Genomic DNA, 20,305 nt, shown 5'->3' with positions numbered 1-20,305 from the left:
AGCACCGCCAGCAGATAAACCACGTGTATGTGTAGCTAAGTCTACAAATACTAGTCATATACGTATTTCACGATAAGTATTTAGTATTAATATCAAGCATTGTACTTGTAGTATTTTACAAGCCTTGCGGCTTTTCCAAACTATTAAACACATAAAAAAAATCAATTCGTATTCATCTATGTTACTACATTTTCAAACATTCGTCTCATTCAAAATGATCTAGACAACGCGAGATGACAGGTCAGACACAAAAAATACACTTCACATTAATCAGTTGCCTCCCACCACGTCCGCACGTACTCTGAGTTTCACTTTCAAACAAAAAATGACACCATAGAGTTTAATAACTGTGCCGTTGACCCACAGATGAAAGTGCTAAACACATCGAGAGTAAAATATGAATCTTAGTACGCAGCAAATACAATTCGCAATTGGCAACGGTCGCGCCGACGGCCGACGAGAGACAAAAAACGGCGGCAAAAAAAAACTTAAATGATTATTTATTATGATGAATGAATAAAACTGTTCCGCATTGTCGATACACAAAAGATAAGTGCCGCTTTGAATGGCACGAAAGCGTTTATTGGAATTGGCGATAGTTGCACAGACGAGTTACGTACCGAGATACAACATCGAAGCAGGAAATTAAACTTACTGGACTCATGCTAGAGGGCTCGTTTACGAGGGAATATTATGGAAAGCGGGAAAATTGTTAATATAATGCATTTGAAATCGAAAGTCGCAGTACAATATCACGAATTAGCATGTCGAAATAAATAATTTTAAAAGCATTTAATTATTCGGAGTGTGAAGTAAATCAAATGTACTCGTAGAATAAAACGACGCGACGTTTACTCCTCAAACTTCCATTACGTCATTTAATGAACATTCCCAAAAATAGAACGTTATTATTAAGTAAAGATTCCATTGAAAGCACATTTGGTTAGAAATAATAGTTGAGAACAAACAGCGATATCGTGTGTCCAAACATTAGGAAGATGTCGATAAACACCGCAGCTTCGAGAGCGGCCGATGATTCATCCGTTCTAGGAGTTGACATGTTCAACAAATAAATATTGAGCCGGCGAAATAAAGATATTAGTGGGGACAAGGGGAATGGGAGCGCCATTAGTGGGGGCCCTCTAAAAGCACTGAGGTTTATTGACCGCGTAGCAGATAGCGAGAGCTGACTCGACACAACCCCCGATAAGTCCGGACACAAATTTGTAAAAGATGTTTTGAATACTCGATAAGTATAATTTACTGCTTTTCGCATCATCAAAACTGTCTGGAATGTTTATCGATAGATCAAGAGCGCGCTGAGTTATTAACTTGCATAAAATTTACACTATGGAACTTTATTGAAGATAAATCAGACTGGATTAGCTGCATCTAACGGGATTTTATAGGTTTTCCAGTAAATCATTCAAAAAATATATTTAATTAAGTTATTAAGTGTTCTGAGAAGTAAATACAAATACATGGTACTGCATAGATTTTTAAAGATAATGGTAAATTTCAATATAATGAAATTTGTAAATATAACGATATAAATAAAACTTTAAGGATTCAATAAAATAAAAATAAACGTAAAAAACTTAATTGACAGGGTCAAATCTATTAAAACTTTTTACATTAGAAATATAAAATACAAAAGAGAAAACATAATGATAAGATATTCTAAAATACCTCGTGGAGTGTAAATTAAGAGATAACAAACTGGCTGCCCTGTCGTCAAGGCCGACGGGTGGCAATACCAATGTTTCTCACATTAGCATGCATATGCAAACAGAAACAAAAAAAAAGAAAAAACAAATCATTAAATTGAAATGCAAATTGACGTGTCAAACCGTTGTTCCTGTAGAGATGATTTTAGCACGGCATTGGAGAAGAGTAGGCCGGTAGTGTGGGCCGATGAAAGCTGGACGAGCGACGACCTCTGGGCAGCGAGGTCGCAGCGGGAATAGCTCGTCTGCGGCCTTATTACACGCAGGCATAGACCTCGCTCCAGAGTGAGACGATCTAACCGGCCTCTGTATACGTCTTTAAAATCCTTGCACATATGGGACATGATTTTGATGCGGTAGTCTTTTCCAAGATGCCTATATTCTTGGTGTGTCATGATTCCACGTGAGATGCTGCGTTGGTTTCCTTACCTAGGTTTCACTTAACAGATACGTCTTTAATATTACGAACATTATTTTCAGACAATATTTCGTGTGATCTGCACAAGACTGTCGAGTGTACAAAGTTCCAAAGTAAATCGGCGCAACCAGAAAATATTAAACACCTGAAAAAACTATTACATAAGCCCGCCGCGTCTTCGCCTCACCTCGTTAGTAAAAAAATTGTAAATACACTAAGGAGAATATTTATTGAAAATATTGTTTACAATCTAGTAGACTAAATAATATAAATCCAGTTCGCAGAAAGTTTGTGATGCATTCTAACTGTTTGTTGTGCGTAAGTCAGATAGGTGTTAGAAGTAACAAATGACTAAAACAGCAACATTTGTTTTAAATAGGAGATTTATTCACTAATAAGCTGTACAAAATACAACGTTTTGAACTAAGAAACCCCTTCATCCAAGTTGCCATTAATAAAACGCCATCATAATAGTCACATTATATATGTGATTTATGGGATACCGATTCATCCCATATGTTTGGCTTTAAACGAAGTTAAAAAAAACCTTATACAAGTTGGGCCCTTGGCTGTCACAATGTGTACGAGTATAATTTTATGATCAAGGCGCCACATGGCAGCGAGTCAGGCACGTCGCGCGCAGAATATCGGAAGTATGTGTTTTTATGGCTTTTCAGGATTTTAGTTTAACGCAATGCGGCATTCGTAAGTATACATATTTTCTGCTAACAGAACGATGATAGGCACAAGCCTAACCGACAATACATTCATGTACCTAATGTTTATGTCGGTATGGTTCGCACAAGGAGCGTGCAATGGAAGTGTATGAATGAAGAACAATATTGCGCAGATGGAGCGCGGATGGAATCGTGAACCAATGGGACTTATATATATAAAACGTCATTTACAATTCAATATATTTTTTAATATAGGAGATAATATTTTTATTCATACTGAAGTGAACTAAAAAGTTATCGACGAACCATCATTATGGAAAAAGCCTATTTCATTATTGAGTAATATTTTGTCAATAATTAATTTAACCAATTCTACGCAAATTCCGAAAATTGTCGCTATCTTTGCTACATTTGTCAATTTGATACTCTTGTTATAAAAAAAGATCTAAATTGAATGTTCCGCAGTGAAACCTGCCAGTTAACACGTACATTGCTGACTTATTTCTAGGATATATCTCTGTTCATAACGTTAATTGATATGATTAATTCGCAACATTAATTATTTTGTTAATTACTCACACATTGTAGTAGCTCGCGTGAAAAAAAATTAATTTTAAAATCACAAGGACATTTTGATTGTTACAAAGCCAAAACAGAACCAATATTTACCAAGGTCTAGTGATTATATCGGACTAATTATCGCTCGCTACAAGACAAATACACCCACCCGTACCCATACAGTATATAATACAAACACACATCACTCCTTTATCCCCGAAGGTCTAGGCAGAGTTGTTTCCAAGGATCCCACTTTTCGACATGTAGTTTCGTCCCATATCGGGCACCATGCTTTATTATTTTTTTAACATTTCGTAATGTTTACAGGAGTATTTTATCGTGAGTATTAATAAAGATGGACATTCTCTCTCACAATATGAAACTAATATTCGCAGATAACACAAACATTTTTTTCAGCGAGGGACACGAACAAGTGACCCTTTGCTTCAGTCGGCTTATCATCCGAAGGCCCTCGAAGGTCGTCAAATGTTCATAAGAAATGAATAATAAAAAATGGACTCATGAATGAAGACACATATTAGGCATATATACGTATACAATATACGTACGCAAAGACCACTAATCAAGAGCCAAGTAATGATATAAAAATTCATCGCGGTCCGATACGGCTGGAACAAAGAAAGCTTGGCTCTATTTCCACCGCGCACTTTTATAACTATCTACCCACTCCATCTCCATCTATTATTATATCCCGACTGGCATAACAATGCTTTCTTCTTGCTCAGGGCTGTCATGTTTATGTTTCTTATAAAAATAACATGCTTTAACTAAGTCTATTGTGAGAGTTACTTTTGCAGTTGAAGTATGTTTATCTACTTGATTTATTAGATGTGTAATTTACCGAATGAATATAATTTTTTTAAGCATGTTAAGGGTGAGATCAGTAAAGCTATTTACAATTATTCTAAATATGTACTTTAATACTTAAACGGTTAAAGTTACGCAACAATCATGTACGACGGAATTGTTCCTCTTAAAAAGTTCTATAAAATATTTTATAAAATAAAGTCCCCGGCCACATCTGTCTGCCTTTTTAAACGCGATAAACTCAAAGCCTTTCCAAAGGATTGTGATGAAATTTGTTTGGGAATAGTTTCAGGCCGTGGGAAGGGCACAGGCAGTACAATTTCTATCACGGAAAAATGTATACCGAGACTTTAATCCAGAAAAACTAGTCCACGCAGGCGAAGTCGCGACCAAAAGCTAGTAGTTAATAACATAAAAAATGCACGACACTCCGGCTTATGATTATATTTGACACAACTAGTGCACACACATCAATCAACATTCTAAACACAAAAAATTGCAGGAAACCTAAATAAATACAAAGTTGTTGAGAGTTACTGCAAGAAAAATATTTGTACAAGCATTTCGGCCGAGAACCTCACTTGACATTATGATATATGTGGAAATATTATCTAATATTAAACAAGAGCACAGTCAACAGAAAGTTACCTCAAGTGAATTTACAACGAACAAACAATTGCCGAGCGAAATCTCTTCAACAATTTCGAATGTAGGAATGGAGCCAAGTTGCGATAGTAAACGAAATTTGTGGAGCACTGTAGTTTGGCAACCCTGAACGTTATACTACGTACCTATATCGCACCTACATAATTCATTTTTATAAGGCGTTATTCACTTCGACGTTCAAGCGCCGAGCGGTGGTAGGACAGTGATGATTTTGTCTTATTAGAAACCTGGCAAATAAGTATGTCATCTGATTTTAAATATTCAGTATTCTTTACCGCACACGAAAATCTTAAAATCCTGAGCAATCGTAGGTATTTACCTTTAAAGAAAGCGATGAAGGTTAATAAAGTGGTTTGTCGGATGTCTAAATATCTAGACGCGACACGACCACTGGACGTGACCGCGCGACTCACAACGTTAAAGCCTTCACATCAAGTCTATAATTATTGTTTGTTTTATGAAGAAAAATCGGTAGATACACTTATGAAGAAGCGAGAGTAATAAATTACATTTCAATGACAAACGATGTCGCGCAATGGAAAATAACGGAAGACAGAGAAGTCAATAAACAAAGATTAAAAACGTAGCAAACAGACGGGCCTCAGCCGGAACACTGAATGGCTGCGTGTGGCCACAGCTTTATACCCGGGGCAAGTATTCGTCACAGATTCAACCGTTTCGAGTGTGAATAAATTATTACTCGTTGTTTTCGGACGTAAAAACGGTTCAAAGTGGGAATTTATTAAAATTTTATGAGTGCGATGGGAACTGAAGAGTTATGGTTGGACAGACCGTGTCAGTTTTATTCAGTGTGTGAAAACAAAGCATAAAGTGTCTTATGTACTTTTATATAAGGACTATTATGATAGGTACTGTCCTAGAACATTTTTGTTAAGATTGGTGATTGAATGCAAAAGTCATAACGATGCTTTCTTACTACTCCCATGATATGATATACCTTACACCATTTACAGCTGATCAATTTACTGTTTATATTGAGTTGTCTTCAATTTTTTTTTCATATTTATAAAATCCTTGACTACATTAAACATAGTAAAAACTTTAATAATGAACGTTAGGAAATACTAACGTTATTTTATAAATACTTTGTATGTAATTACACTCATAACCGCGCACATTAAACCACGTTCACGTTCCTAATATGCAAATACTGTGTACATATACTGTGATTAACTTTCTAAGAATTTATTAATGAATCGTGTAACACGTTGCATTCATAAATAATAACGTCGAATGTCCTGGTAATTGTTTATTTTCCGCCTTCCGTTTCCTCCTTCTGTATAAACCACATTTTGCGGACGTAAGTCCGATGTAAAGCATATACTTATAAATCTGACAGACACGGTGAATAATGAATATTAATAAATTTCATGTTTTCCATAATCTTTGTGTTTTAATACAAATAGAATTACATACCATATTTATTAATTAAGCAAAACGTCATTAAAACTCACACGTATTTTATATTTTAAGTCACCTTCACGAATCTATCTATAATTATATACTATTATATAAAACTGAAGTGTTTGTTTGTTCGAACGCGCTAATCTCTCTAATGGTTCGAATTGAAAAAAAATATATTTTAGTGTTGGATAGCGCATTTATCGAGGAAAGCTATATGTATAATATTAGGCTATAGACTTTTCGGAGTTTCCGTTGCGTGCGCTTTGTAAACAGTTAAAGTTACGCAACAATTATGTATGTTGGAATTATATCTCTTAAAAAGTAAAAAAAATATATATTTTAAAAAAACCCTCCGCCCCATTTGTCTGCTGTCTGAATGCGATAAATTCAAAAACTAATTTCGATGAAATTTTGTATGGAGATAATTTCAGACCCTAGGAAGGATTATAGACTTCTTTATATTCCGGAAAAAATATAGCGGGACTTTTATCCCGGAAAACTCTTCAACGCGGGCGACGCCGCGAGCAAGTTATTCCTTTTTAAAGATAGTACTCTACCAATAGATCAATAACGCATCTAAACTGAAGTAAAAATCGACGCAATCTAAAAATTAATACTATATTAAAAATTACATTCATTTCACATTTATGAATACTACTGAAATATACCGAATACATTGCGTTAGTTTCGGCTCAGGGCGCCACGGAATGTATGAATGAACACTAAGTGACAAAAACCGCGTGAGACAAGAATGAACAATAGGGGATGAAAAGATTTAAAAGAAACAACAAAAAGCAAAACCAAAAAACTATGTTTACTTTTGCGCTACTGATATAATATTTATCATATTTTATAATTTAACTTTGCATGGTTCCGAAAAATTTGTCAGGCACGTTCGCGCATTAAATATTACATTCAATTGTAGCAATGCTTGCAAATATTTCTTTTTGTAATACTTTCATAAACGTACTTACAGTGTTTTGTAGTTCTATTTCGTATTCTATTATTAGTCTGTTTTATGCTATTATTAGAATTTTTAGAGCGATCTTTTAGGGTTAAACTTGAGTATAACTCTTCCTGGGTTTTCATCCTCTTTAATATAGCTACATTTCCAATATTTCAAATGACTAAAAATATGAATTTCCAAAGCCTAGAATTCGTGCCTGACCTGGCCTTAATTTTATTGTGGGCCAGGAATGGTAAATATTGGCGAACTGTTCGCTACTTCTTACTTTAAAACCAAGTTAACCATATAATATACAAAATCTCCAATGATAAACGTAAAACCTGTTCCTACTAAATATCAGATTCTGTGTTTACAGACGCGATGACTCTCATTCGTAATGATTTCCAAGTATTTACATGAAACACAACTCGCCAATTGATACCAGGAACTGTTGACTGTATGTGCATTAAATCTGAGAATAGTATCGCTCCGGTCGAGTCGCCCATTTCGAAGATGACGATAGCTGGAAGTCTTTAATCCGAGCTTTTGAAGAACAAGATGGACCGAAATGTTAAGATGCCCGTTTTGCTTTATAATTTACTATCTTTTACCGGCGGGTGCGCTCGCCTCTATCTCCATTTCCGTTATAAGAATTTAAAATCGATTGCACTCCTAGATGTTTCATATAAAGTTTCCGTCCCATTTCCCAATTATTATTCCAACTCATCAAAGATCGGCAACCCCATTCTATCATCTTAACGGTCGGCAAAATCTACATCATACCTACCTCTATTTCGAATAGTGTCTCAATGGAACCCGCTTACCGTGACGAACCACTCAGATCCCAATAATAGCCATATATGAATATTGAATACAAGTGGATAATTTTTTTTCTAATTTATTAAATAGGACATTTGGAAATATAACATATAATAATAATAATATCAGCCCTGTATTATATACTGTTCCACTGCTGAGCACGGGCGTCCTCTACTACTGAGAGGGATTAGCCCTTAGTCCACCACGCTGACCTAGTGCGGATTGGTAAATACGTGCCTGACAAAAATAACGTGGTCTATTCCTCTTTTGTTCTCGAGTTCCAATCCATATTTTTCCTGTTCATAATATTCACGGGAAAAGTATTTCCACACAACGTCGTAACTATGAGGAAATGTTTGGGTCGGTTGACTACACTTTGTAACACCGGCGCGTTTATAGAGATTCTGCGACGTGATGGCTTTAACACTTATTTTACATACAACTTTAAGCAAAATAACTCCGAGATTTGGTGGGGAATTTCTATTCGCGTAGATAAAATTTGGAATAATTCGTAATTTTTATTGTGGCATCATCGGAGTATTTCTGATGATAATATATGATACCGTAGAAGGAAAAGGGAGACTATGTGGGTTTTTGGATATCTCTAGATATAACAACCAGCTCTACCTTTATGTCGTATTTTTGTAATAATATGATGTTACTATGCCAACAAAATGACCGATTTTTCCAGTCTAAGTGTTATAAAAAAAACCGTTGGAATAATGGATTATATTGTTAGAGGTTGGACCGGCCTGAATGGTAACCGCGAGGAATTCGTCAGTCTCATTATGCCAAATCAAGGCCCAGGTTCGGAGCCACAGAGCCCCAAAGCCTAGAAAGTGACAGTGATCGCGGTTGCGCAAGAGTCGAATCAGCGGTCGATGACCGACGCCGCGGCCGGGGAAAGTGTACAGAGTACAAGTAATGGGTTTAATTATCTCATGTGTCCGCGTCGGGCCACCGTCTAAAGAGTCATACAGTCTGTCATCGAACGCGAATGAATGGAAATCGCGCAATACGAGTTGCTATACACATGGTACGGACCCGCAATGCTTTATACATTTTACTCAAATGATTACCGGCCACTACAATGCCAATTGTCACTTTTATTTCGTGTACCAAAGCGACCTGCTTTGTACCGCTTCTTCTTCACGCGTTAACACATATTCTTACCATAATTATTACACATCTCATTTCGTACAGTTTTAACTATGTCAAACCTGGTTACACAGTAACTTTAAGTTTGTGGAGGGATGCAATATATTACGACCAGCACGACCAAGGAAGTAGGAAAGGGAAATTACAATCACAGCCCATTCGCCGAATGGGAGGTCATCGCCTGATTGTTCCAACAACGGCGAGAGCAATTTCATGCCAACAGATTATTATTGTGTATATGTATGTAGATTGTTTGAACACGAATTATGCAAGTGTTATTAGATGTAACAATAAGCTTAGATAATATAACATTAATTCAAAGCTATTTGAATGCAAATTATAAACTATCGCCAGAGTTGTATTGTTCCGAGTGTTTAAATAGAATGTACTACCAGCGAAATCCTGGGTTCTGTTCCCAAGTCATGCATCAAAGTCAACTGCCGTAATTTACGTAATCTTGGCCAAATTATGGCTTCCTCGTTGTTCGCTATTATATCTGGTGGATATTACTTATAAGGTGCAATGTTGTCACTTAATCGTGCCAAGAAAAAAAGTCTATATTTTGACAGGTCACTTGTATACGGAATTTTCGCTTGAGAGCACATAATTTGCTCGAAGTTGGACTTAAGCCAAATAAGGCGTTGCGCTCCTTCCTTAAAAGTCATGAAACTACTCATGAAGAGGTCTGGTTGCAATTATTATACTTCTGCCCACCTTATTTAAGGATTTAAGATGGGTTGCGAGTCAACCCCTTATTCAAAGTATTTATGAGAGGCAGACTAGTATTAACATGATGAGATAAACCAACATTAGCTAATCAAGCTTGATTACAATATAAACACATGTAGCGCCACCTATGAAACTAAAACATAATCACTATTCTAAATTACCATAAACAAAATACAATAAAGCTATTTTATAACCTCAATAAAACGCCAATTATAACACCCTGAGGATATTACCATATTCATTTTTACAACGCTACAACTAATTAATGATTACATAAAACATAATGCAGTGTCAGTCAGTATGAGTTCATTGCACTTGATATTATTTCATGGGTTTACATTGTCTAAACATTACTTTCACTTGCTAGTCTGTACTCAATGCAACACTTAGCTAGTGATGTAGGTAGTTATTCTGAAAGCTCTTATGCTTTAGGAAGTTATGTCTTTATTTGATGAAAGGCTGTTTGCACACAAGAGTCTGTTCGGGTAAGTACCACAGGTATGTATAGTTTTCCTGCGAAGTATATGAGTGTGACCTTGGCTATGTTTTTTTTTTAATGATAACAATAATTTGATGTGCGTAGAAAGACTACATCTATTAACTGTTGTGTAGCAGGACACTATTATTACATACAATTACATGTTCACAGAAAGATTTTAGAGTGTTACAGTTTCTGTCATTCTGATTATGGTGATGGTAAGTAGTATACTCTGGTTATGTTCAATGGAAACTTATGGAAGTAAAATGACGATACTGAATATTTTTCACAGACACATAATACTCTCATACATAAATTATAATAAAATAGATGCATATATAACATATCCTAGATTTGACATGTAATATGCAAATTGAACCAATTAGGATGTAATTAGATTATATTAAATCTCATGTTAATATAAATTTAATGTTGCTACATGTAAATTTCACTAAATAAAAAAGACATAGGTAAATTTTGTTTTTAGGAAGTAATGGCATTGCCTGCATAAAAACTGAAAAAGCTGAGGTCACAATTTTCACAATATTTAAGTAATACTTATTAACTTAGACTAGCTTAATGTACTGAATGATTGTCATTATTGTACCACAATTGGTAGAATTAACACTGTGTAATAACCATTCATATTCTGAACTGCCAGAACAACAAATTTTATACTAGATGTTATTCCACCAGAAAATTGAATACTCAAATAGAACAACAAAACAAGATGAGAAAATTTGATCAATAAACTTCCCATACAATAGTTACTAGGCACTATGGTTTCTGGTACTACAGTAATCAAGCTAAGTTAATAAATTTATTTTGTGGCAGTTAGTGGCCTCGATATGACACTGCCATAACTAATACCCATAGGAAACAATGCCACACATAATACACATTATTAAATAGACTGCCAACTCCAATGTATGCAAAGTGAAACAAATATATTTTAATATATTGCAAAATTAGAGAATTTATACCATCAAACTCACAAAAGCAAACTTTCAGGGAAAAATGCATTTCTCTGCCATAAATAATAGTCTTAAAATAACTATGTAGCAATTAAACAATATGATAGTTAAGTTAGCATATTCCTAACATTTGCCTTTATAAAGAAGATTAATATGTTTAAATATTATAATATTCAAAACCTAAAATTCTCAGAAAATTTAAATAGATGGTATTGGCTCGTAACCAGCTATATGTCTTTTAATCTTCGTCTTACAAGTAAAGTAAGTTCAACTATGTCAATGTCAATAATTGAGACTAGCAATGACCATGACAGACAGAAATACTAAAACTACTGAAACCTTCTTTATATTATATAACTAATTAAAATATCTTTTGAATAGTACTTAAATCAGTAAAATATAGACTTTTCATGCCATTTAAATATGGTATTTAAGTTAAAAATGTAATTTAAAATTTTATTCTGTAAAATGTGTATAAAAGTAGTAGCTTTAGCTCGTGCCTTGAGAGATTTTCATACACACATGAGAGATTTTCCAGGGCGAAGTACTGCTACATATTTCCCTGAAAAAAAGGCAAACCCATGTCCTTCTCCAGGGTCTTAAAATATCTCCATACCATATTTATTTTAAATCCATTATGTACTTTTTGAGTTTATTGTTTCAGACAGATGTGGCGGCAGACTTCATTTTATAATAGGTAAGGATGTAAATAATTACCCTGTTTATCTTCAGATGTGGAACAAGAATGAGGTTTTAATTGTAAATATGGTTGAGTAGGTAGGAAGGAAATGCAAACTTTTTGTATTAAAGTCACATCAGTTTGTAAATAAGGCATAAATTTGATATGAATTATTATTCATTACTGTCACAGATTTCTCAGAAGTAACCCAATGACAAAATAATATAGTTACATGAATTTAAATCAAACAACAAACACACATTGAATTCATAATATCAAGTGATTTTATATCTAATTGCATGATTTAAATGCATTATCACATGTCATAATAGAGTTAAAAATGTATTAGAAATAAAAAGTTCATGAATTATTTATCCCGTACCATTGCTTCTGTATGGTGTGTGCATATTATAAACCTCTATTTAATAATTAGTATGGACAGTAACATTAGTGGCTAAGGTACATGGAAATCCAGGTAGATACAAGTTAATTTAGTCTAATAATCATATAGATTATAACATGGGTTATCCGTAAAAATAATCCTTTGTTTATAAAACTATAATACGATTTTGAATGTTGATCATGTTCTTGTTCTCTATTTAAGGGTGTTGTGTTCTAGATTTTTTATCAGATTATTTGAAATTGTGCCCAAACCTCATACAAAACATAAAAACATCAAAACACACATGCGCAAATATAAACAGCTAATCAACTGCGTCTTATTTGTGTACGAGGTGGTAACCTTGCGAGTCAGCTGACGGCTGATCCCCAGTTAGCGCTGACCCATGGACCATCATGCAATAGTAAAATGAACGCGTAGAGATAGCACGTACCTCCTCTCGTCGCTTCAGCCACCGCCCGCAGGGGCTCTCCTCCAGGATTTCACTCTCATCCTCCGAGTCCTCCCCGCTTTCTCTCGGCGACTTGCGCTCCTTGTCGATGCTCCGACCGCCCGACATATCACTGATCTACCGTCACCACTATCACAAATGTGACCACAACACAGTCGAATAATATCTCACAGACGTTTTCAACACGAAAACACTCGGTATATTTTCAAAATACACTTTTTCTCGTAATCATAATATCCAAGGCTGTACAGCGAGACGTCACTGTCGTTATTTCACAAACCATTATTCGCTACACGGCACTTGTTGCCGACTATCCGTTATAGAATATTAAAGTTCAATTATTTGTCTAAAGTAAGCTATAACACACAGCGTCTCCAACGCGCTTATTCATTATAATTGAAATAAATTGTTCGCCGGCGTAGCTCTCTCGTATTTCCATCCGACACAAATATAAAACCGTAGGCAAACACTTTTACTTTTTTTACACTGGCGTACATAGACAATATTTGCAGAAAGTGACGTTCGATATTTTTAATTCCGTAAACTTTTAGAAATTTTTATAAGGATTCTAATTTATTAAAACATATTTTTATATTTACGTAAAACGACTATAAAGATTTGATTATAAATGATTATAATTTTATTATTGAATCGATAATTTTATTACCGCCATCTATGATTTACAGAGCAAGTGCGTAATGTTACCAATATTTAAATTATCCTTTATACGAATTATATAAACATATTATGATTATGTATTGCCTTAGTGCTTATAGATTATTTTAAAGTATTCTAATACAACTTTTTTTAACTATTTCATTTTGTAAATAATGACAATATTAAAAATATGTTTTTGCCTGATAGTGACATCTATTACGTGCAATACGAATCAAAGTTATTATGAATGAGATATTTTTGTGTGCCATATTATGTATAGATGGCGCTATTTACTACACGGAATATATTTTAACATTGTGAGCTCCCTAACAACTCCTAGAATAAAAATGTAGCGCAGTCAAAATATGAAATTAGAAAAATATTATATATATTTTAGTACAATGCATCAAAAAACAAAAAGATCATTTAGACGTTAAGAATACTACAATACTAATACTAGCTAGGTTCTTGAGAAAGGTAGAAAGTAATATTTCTTGTGTAGCTTATCTTAGTGGTAGTATCAATTCCCCGTATATGTTCTTTGGAGGAATTAGTGGAACTAAGTATATCCTCGCAGATGTTTTCAAAAAGGGGTGGCAAAGTCCTATAAGTTCTTACAAATTCCATGTTACGAAGGTTTTACGCAGTTAGAGACGCTTCCAACTTCGCCCAGCACTTTTCTATCGCAACAATTCTTCACACAGGAGTTATTGAGCAATTTTAAAACCTCTGGAGTACCAAACGAAAATCTAACGAAAGGCTTAGAGCTTTCGTAAAATTGACGCTAAGATCCGAAAGAAGAAACGATGTATTTTATGTCAAATGGGTTTTCATAGTGCGGTCGACGAAAGTAAAAAGGTCATAAGTGTCAAAATCCGATTACGGATCCGTTGTCGAATCCGTCATCGGATCCGTAACACTTCGTAGTAACAAAATGTACGATCCGTCATCCGAAACTACGGATTTCGTTTTTCGAAGTAGACTCTCTTTTGCGGAATACAGCCTGCAACCTATTCCTTTTAATTAAAAATTAATCAGAATTATGTCGTTGTGGTGTAAATTATAATTTGGTTTCCACTGCTTACAAATATTTTTACTTATCTCTTCGGCCCTAATTAATTCAGATCCATTAGCGTAATGTTTTTGTGATAATTGAAAGATGTAGCTACCTCCTTTCATTATTTATATTATTATATCAGGGTGTTCCTAAGTGGCCCGTAAACCTATCTATTGGCAGTGTGTATGCTTTCCTGAAAACTGATAGCCCATCATCTTCTCCAAATTTTATTTCGAGTATGGTAAATGGCCAAATAGGTCACCAAATGGCGAGAGACAATCGCCGCCTGTAAAAAATATTAGAACAAAAGGCTTATGTTTGATGTTTTGCACACACAGTTCTGGATAAGATTATTTTATTTAAGAGAAATCTGGGACATTTTCGACATTAAAGATAGCATTTTCGTCATTTTCACATCATACAATTCTTCTTTCTTTATTTACACAATTTTGCATCAGTATACTTTATGAAGCGGCGATAGCCTAGTTGGGTGTAACGGACTGCCAAGACGAATGTCCGCAGGTTCAAATCACAAGGGCACACACCTCTGACTTTTTTAAAAATCATGTGTGTATTGTATTCTTTGTGAATTTATCGTTTGCTTTAACGGCGAAGGAAAACATCGTGATGAAACCTGCATATCAGAGAAGTTCTCTATAGGAATTTCGAAGGTGTGTGAAGTCTACCAATCCGCACTAGGCCAGCGTGGTGGACTAAGGCCTAATCCCTCTCAGTAGTAGAGGAGGCCCGTGCTCAGCAGTGGGCAAGTATATAATACAGGGCTGATATTATTATTATGTATATAGTAACAAATTAAACAAATAAGTAACATAATATGAATTGTAAGGACTATAAGATATTTTTATTTCTTACTATGGCATTATAATATTAGGTTGTATGACCCTATGGCATAGCAAGTGGTAATTATTTTAGAACAGTGACTTACACTATTTTGCCTTTTAAAAAGCAAATTACGCCATTACAATTTCACAACGCCCTTTTCGGTATCGATGCAGAAACTTTGGATTTTCACCGCCGTCATTACAATTGAAGGTAACCTATTATCAGATCCTCGTAACCTTGCCTTCGAAAGTGTAATATTCGTCCATTATCGCTTCGACAGTCGTATTTTGGGAAAAGAAATAGCCTAAGGTATCTTAATTGGCCAAACAAAGCTAAGAAGGATAATTGAACAGTAGTTAGGGACGTCGCGTGCCGGCAGGGCGCATTAGCCGAGTGACGGACGCGTCCAGCAGTTAGTCGGGACGTTGGGCTAACTGCGCAACACTGTTTATGAGGGCCCACCGTTAGTGCTCTGTTACCCGGTTAGCCTTCAGCTCCGCAGGAAAACTACGGTCTGACATTACGTTTTTAATTTTATGAATTATTTTTTCTTCTGTATAATTAATAAGTAATGGATGAATGTTTGAATGATTGAAGAAACGCACGAATGAATTTATCGATTGCGGAGCTAAATATATAATTCCAGTTTGATCCCAATAACGAGATTGTATATTTTGGATTCCTGACGTGAATTACGTTACATAAGAGCCTTGCCTCTATAACAATATGTTGGACATTTCCAAAATTTATAGTATGAGGTGCTGCAATGCAGACCTATCCATTGTTGCTTGGTGGACAGTTAGTTAGGTAAGCCTAGTGGCCCCTTGGGCGGCCAGTGGCGACAGGACAGCCCACGTGAATTAGTGTAAAAGCAATTTGTTCAATATTCGTTGTACTTATATCGATTCTTCTCATTCTCATTCAATCTTGTCACCTGGGGTAGGCCCCAGCTATTCACTTTCGGCATGTTGCAGCGGTTTGGCTTTTTTTAAAATCGACCATCTGTCTGATGATACTTAGGTACGTTCAGGGTGTCAATCCCGGAATCAGAAAGAAAATTTTAGTCATATCTATGTGCGACTTGGCAGTAGAACCTAGGATCTATCGCTATACAGAATTAAACATTGTACATTTTTATTAGGCTATGATCTGAAAGGTAAGTGTGGGCCTCATATAAAAGGATCGTCCTGTTACAGGGATAGTGGATATACTTAATACACATGCAACAGTTGGGCCTCTCTCTGACACTTCGGAGATAAATTCGCGAGCCATGATACAAGAGGAATAACACAGATGACAAAACTTTAATGTTAATTTATTTATATTAATTAAATCAAATTTGTATGCAAGAAAAGTGCACAGTACGGTACATTAAGTGACTTATATTTTGGCAAGCTCGAAGAGCACACGCAGTTGCGAGCGAAGACTTTTTTATTTTTGAATGGGAGCTGTGTACACAGTATTCCTGCAACAAGTAAGTAGTGAACGAGAGCCGCGATAAAACACAGAAGTAGCTGGTAATGAGCCTCTTACCGGTGGCGCGCGGTGGCTCTGCAGTAAACATCAAGGGTCCACACTCGGTCGACAACCCGACATCGCTCGCACTCCGCTAATTTGTAATGAATGTTTTGTCTATGTCATTAATGTAGTTTTATTAAAATTTACCTATTCTTAGTGTCAATGACATTATTTAAACAAAGTAAATTCGACTTACGGTCCGTCCGTATAAGCCTTTCCTCAGATACAAATTAAACTACAGCAGATAAATGCTGTATTGGTCTAATTTACTTTGATCCCTTGAACACTATTTTTTATGTATTGGTTGGCTATGTAAGGGTAACGAGTATAATAAATAAATCTATATCATGTATTATTATGCAATAGAAGTAGTTATTTTTGTTTCCTCTACGGAAAAACAACAAAAACCTTTGCCACCCCAAGTCATATGATTATTGGCCAAGCAGCCGCCCACCCACAAAACAGGAAATGAAACCGCGGCCATTCTGGAGAATCGTAATAATATACTGTTATGAAATATTCCTCCTTTACATTCAGTTGAGTCCACTGCATCTATCTAGACGTGTCTTGTTGTCCAGAACTGTGAGTGTCAGTTTCAGGCAAGATTATAGGCAGATGTAACATCGTTTGCGTTGATCGTTTATTTTATTACTTATTTAAAAGTATCCTATAATTTCAAAGTCTAAATATACTTGGTACTAGGCGTTGCTCGTGGCTAGGCCCCGGGATGCCTTTCCTGCTACTAAAGTACACTGTATGACGTCAGCATCAGCTATTTAAAATTCAATTAAAAAGTTCCAGTATTTATATAGGAGCATATTCCCGGAATAGAAAGTTTATGTGATATCAGGATACGGTCTACCCGTGTCCCAATTAAATTTTGTCGTTACTGCGTTTATTGTTAACAAACATCAAAACATTTTCACAATTATAATATTTGTAAGATAAGATAAGAATTAAAATTAGACAAAAACAAGAAATCTATTATTTATTTAAAAACGCAAACTTTACCGTCATTACTGGGAGACAGTTAACGAAACTTGATCGAAATCGTGAAACATAAACAATAAAACACTTTAGTCTGAAAACCTATTGAAATATTTAATAATGGCGGCCGTCGAAAACAGGGGCATTAATTAACGAGTGAAGAGCCGCGAGATGGAATTTCAGATGCCTATTGCGCTGTGACACCGCGTAAAATAACCGCCGATAAAAATATTGCATGAAAAGGAAATATTTTAGGGTACCGTGGAAGATAGACATTATTTCCTTTTCTGACTCTGTCTAGTGAGTATTATTCCGGTATAAAATTGAGATTGCGTTGGGGTATACAAATCTTATGAGACTATTTGTGATCAATACTATCGTACGTGATAATTCACATCTATGGTCTATCTATGTGTTCAAATTCATCGGAATTAATTGTGTGGTTTATGTATTATTACCTGCTAAACATTAAACTCTTTGGCAAATCTCCTCAATCGTCTATGGAAAATTTTACTTTTATTATTTTTCTCCGGAATCTTCATTTTTAAATGCACGTAAATTACTGCGTTTGTAAGATTGTTGCCGACTCGCTTCAAAACACGTTTTAAAAGACTTTTTTGGCGAAAATATTCATTTAATGAGCGCCAGTAGCCGCGAAATAAATATAAAAGGCCTTTTATATTAATCTTCATCGCCGCATAATATTTGCGTTAGGCGAGAAAGCTATGAAACTCTTTGTCATCAAAACAATGATATTTTGTTTCAAGAAAATGTGTTTTGTACATGACTGTAGATTTAAAGGAAAATTATGCAGTATTTTTAACAATTGAAATTATACGAAAGTTATTCGGCTGGTTGAACGCGCTATTTATGTCTTTAAGTAATCCAACAGTTAACCCTGATTCACAAATATCTAGTTTTATTGGAGTTTTCATATTTAATAGCTAGTGTATGTATGTACAACATACTTTAATTTCATTTATTTGGAAGCCTAGATAAAAGTGCCGTTTGTATTTGGACGGCTTATCCATTTAACGTGACTCGTAGCAATTACTCACTAGTTGTGAAACAGGGCCATATAGAGTTCCAAAGTGCTAGGCATTATCTACATTACGCTTATAATACGTATCTAATAAAGTATCGATACTTGTGCATACACTGTTCTCCAGATAGGGTTATCGTCAGTCAATCGGTCGTAAAAGCAAAACCTTTTTGCCATTCTAGGAAAGTTTGTAGCGCCGATATTAACTCTGGAAAAGACCATTTGCAATTGCAAGTTTTGAAATAGTTTCTCTGTGCGCGTAATCTGTCCTATAATCTTAGGTCCTTCCGCTGTAGCAGTCATATTGCCGTGCCAGATATAAAAAAATATTAATAACAGTATACCTACTTGACTTTCATATAAACCAGAATACAAGAGTGAAGTGTGTCGGGTTTCTGCTCCTTGACAACAGAAATTAAAAAATCTGCGCTGCCTACCCTCGCAGTATCCAGGGTACGCAGATACCATGTATTACATAGTTTAGTAGATCGAGTTACGTCTAAAATTGTTAATTACAGTCAGTGTTCATTTAGTTAATCTATTATCCATTAACACGAAGGTCTACAAGGCAGCTTCTTGGTATATTCAAATTATAATTATTTGCGTAGATTATAAGATTAATTAGAATTAGTTTATTTTGCCTATTGGTTTGACAGCGTTTGTATTAATTAAGCTGTGAATTGTGCTTTGGCATCCCGCGTCCAGCTACTAATATTATTTTATATACACACGTTTTGTTCAGTTTGATATAAATAACAACGGGCACGCCATCTGTCATATCATGAGACGTAAATAAGTTCAAAGAATCATGTTCTTAAGTCGTGACTTTAGTAACCGCCTAGAGAAAAAACACTTGAGCTAAATATGCAGGAGAAGACGCAAATAATTCACGAGAGTATAAACACGCGTTATCATGTTAGTTGTCATTACAGGTGACATTCCCTTGATAGTTGGACCCCCGTCACGCTGTCGGTACCAAACTCGAGGAGTCTGGCGTGACACGCGCTGAGCGTTTTGTGTACTCAACGAGTAGTAATAAACTAGCATTTGGAGGTTACGGAATAAAGATTTAAACATTGAAAAGATTCATTTCTTTATGGAGGTTTCCACTAAGATTTCGAAAGTAGGTATGTAAAGTCTAGTCTTCATTAAAATAATATTAAACCCCACTCAAATTAACCAAAATAATACAGATTTGAGAGCCGCAGTAATGAATACCAGCGCTTCTTATTACAGAGGCCCATGACAGAGGGCGTTTCACTCGTGAG

At 35.3% G+C, this 20,305-nt stretch overlaps 1 protein-coding gene across 2 annotated transcripts in view; it reads right to left on the bottom strand.

Annotated features, from left to right (window-relative positions):
• The window catches only part of LOC115453442 (nuclear receptor-binding protein homolog), an 88,630-nt gene extending 75,221 nt beyond the window's left edge, over positions 1 to 13,409 (bottom strand). For both annotated transcript variants that reach the window (XM_037439515.1, XM_037439516.1), the window contains exon 1: positions 12,916 to 13,409. In XM_037439515.1, the coding sequence (XP_037295412.1) occupies positions 12,916 to 13,041 (126 nt within the window). In that variant the 5' untranslated portion in view covers positions 13,042 to 13,409. The remainder of the gene's footprint in view (positions 1 to 12,915) is intronic.
• Between the last annotated feature and the right edge of the window lie 6,896 nt (positions 13,410 to 20,305).

The sequence above is a fragment of the Manduca sexta genome, chromosome 17 (assembly GCF_014839805.1).
Source record: "Manduca sexta isolate Smith_Timp_Sample1 chromosome 17, JHU_Msex_v1.0, whole genome shotgun sequence".
Taxonomy (NCBI): Eukaryota; Metazoa; Arthropoda; class Insecta; order Lepidoptera; family Sphingidae; genus Manduca; species Manduca sexta.
The sequence above is the reverse complement of the archived record's forward strand: the minus strand, read 5'-3'. Positions and strand labels throughout refer to the sequence as shown.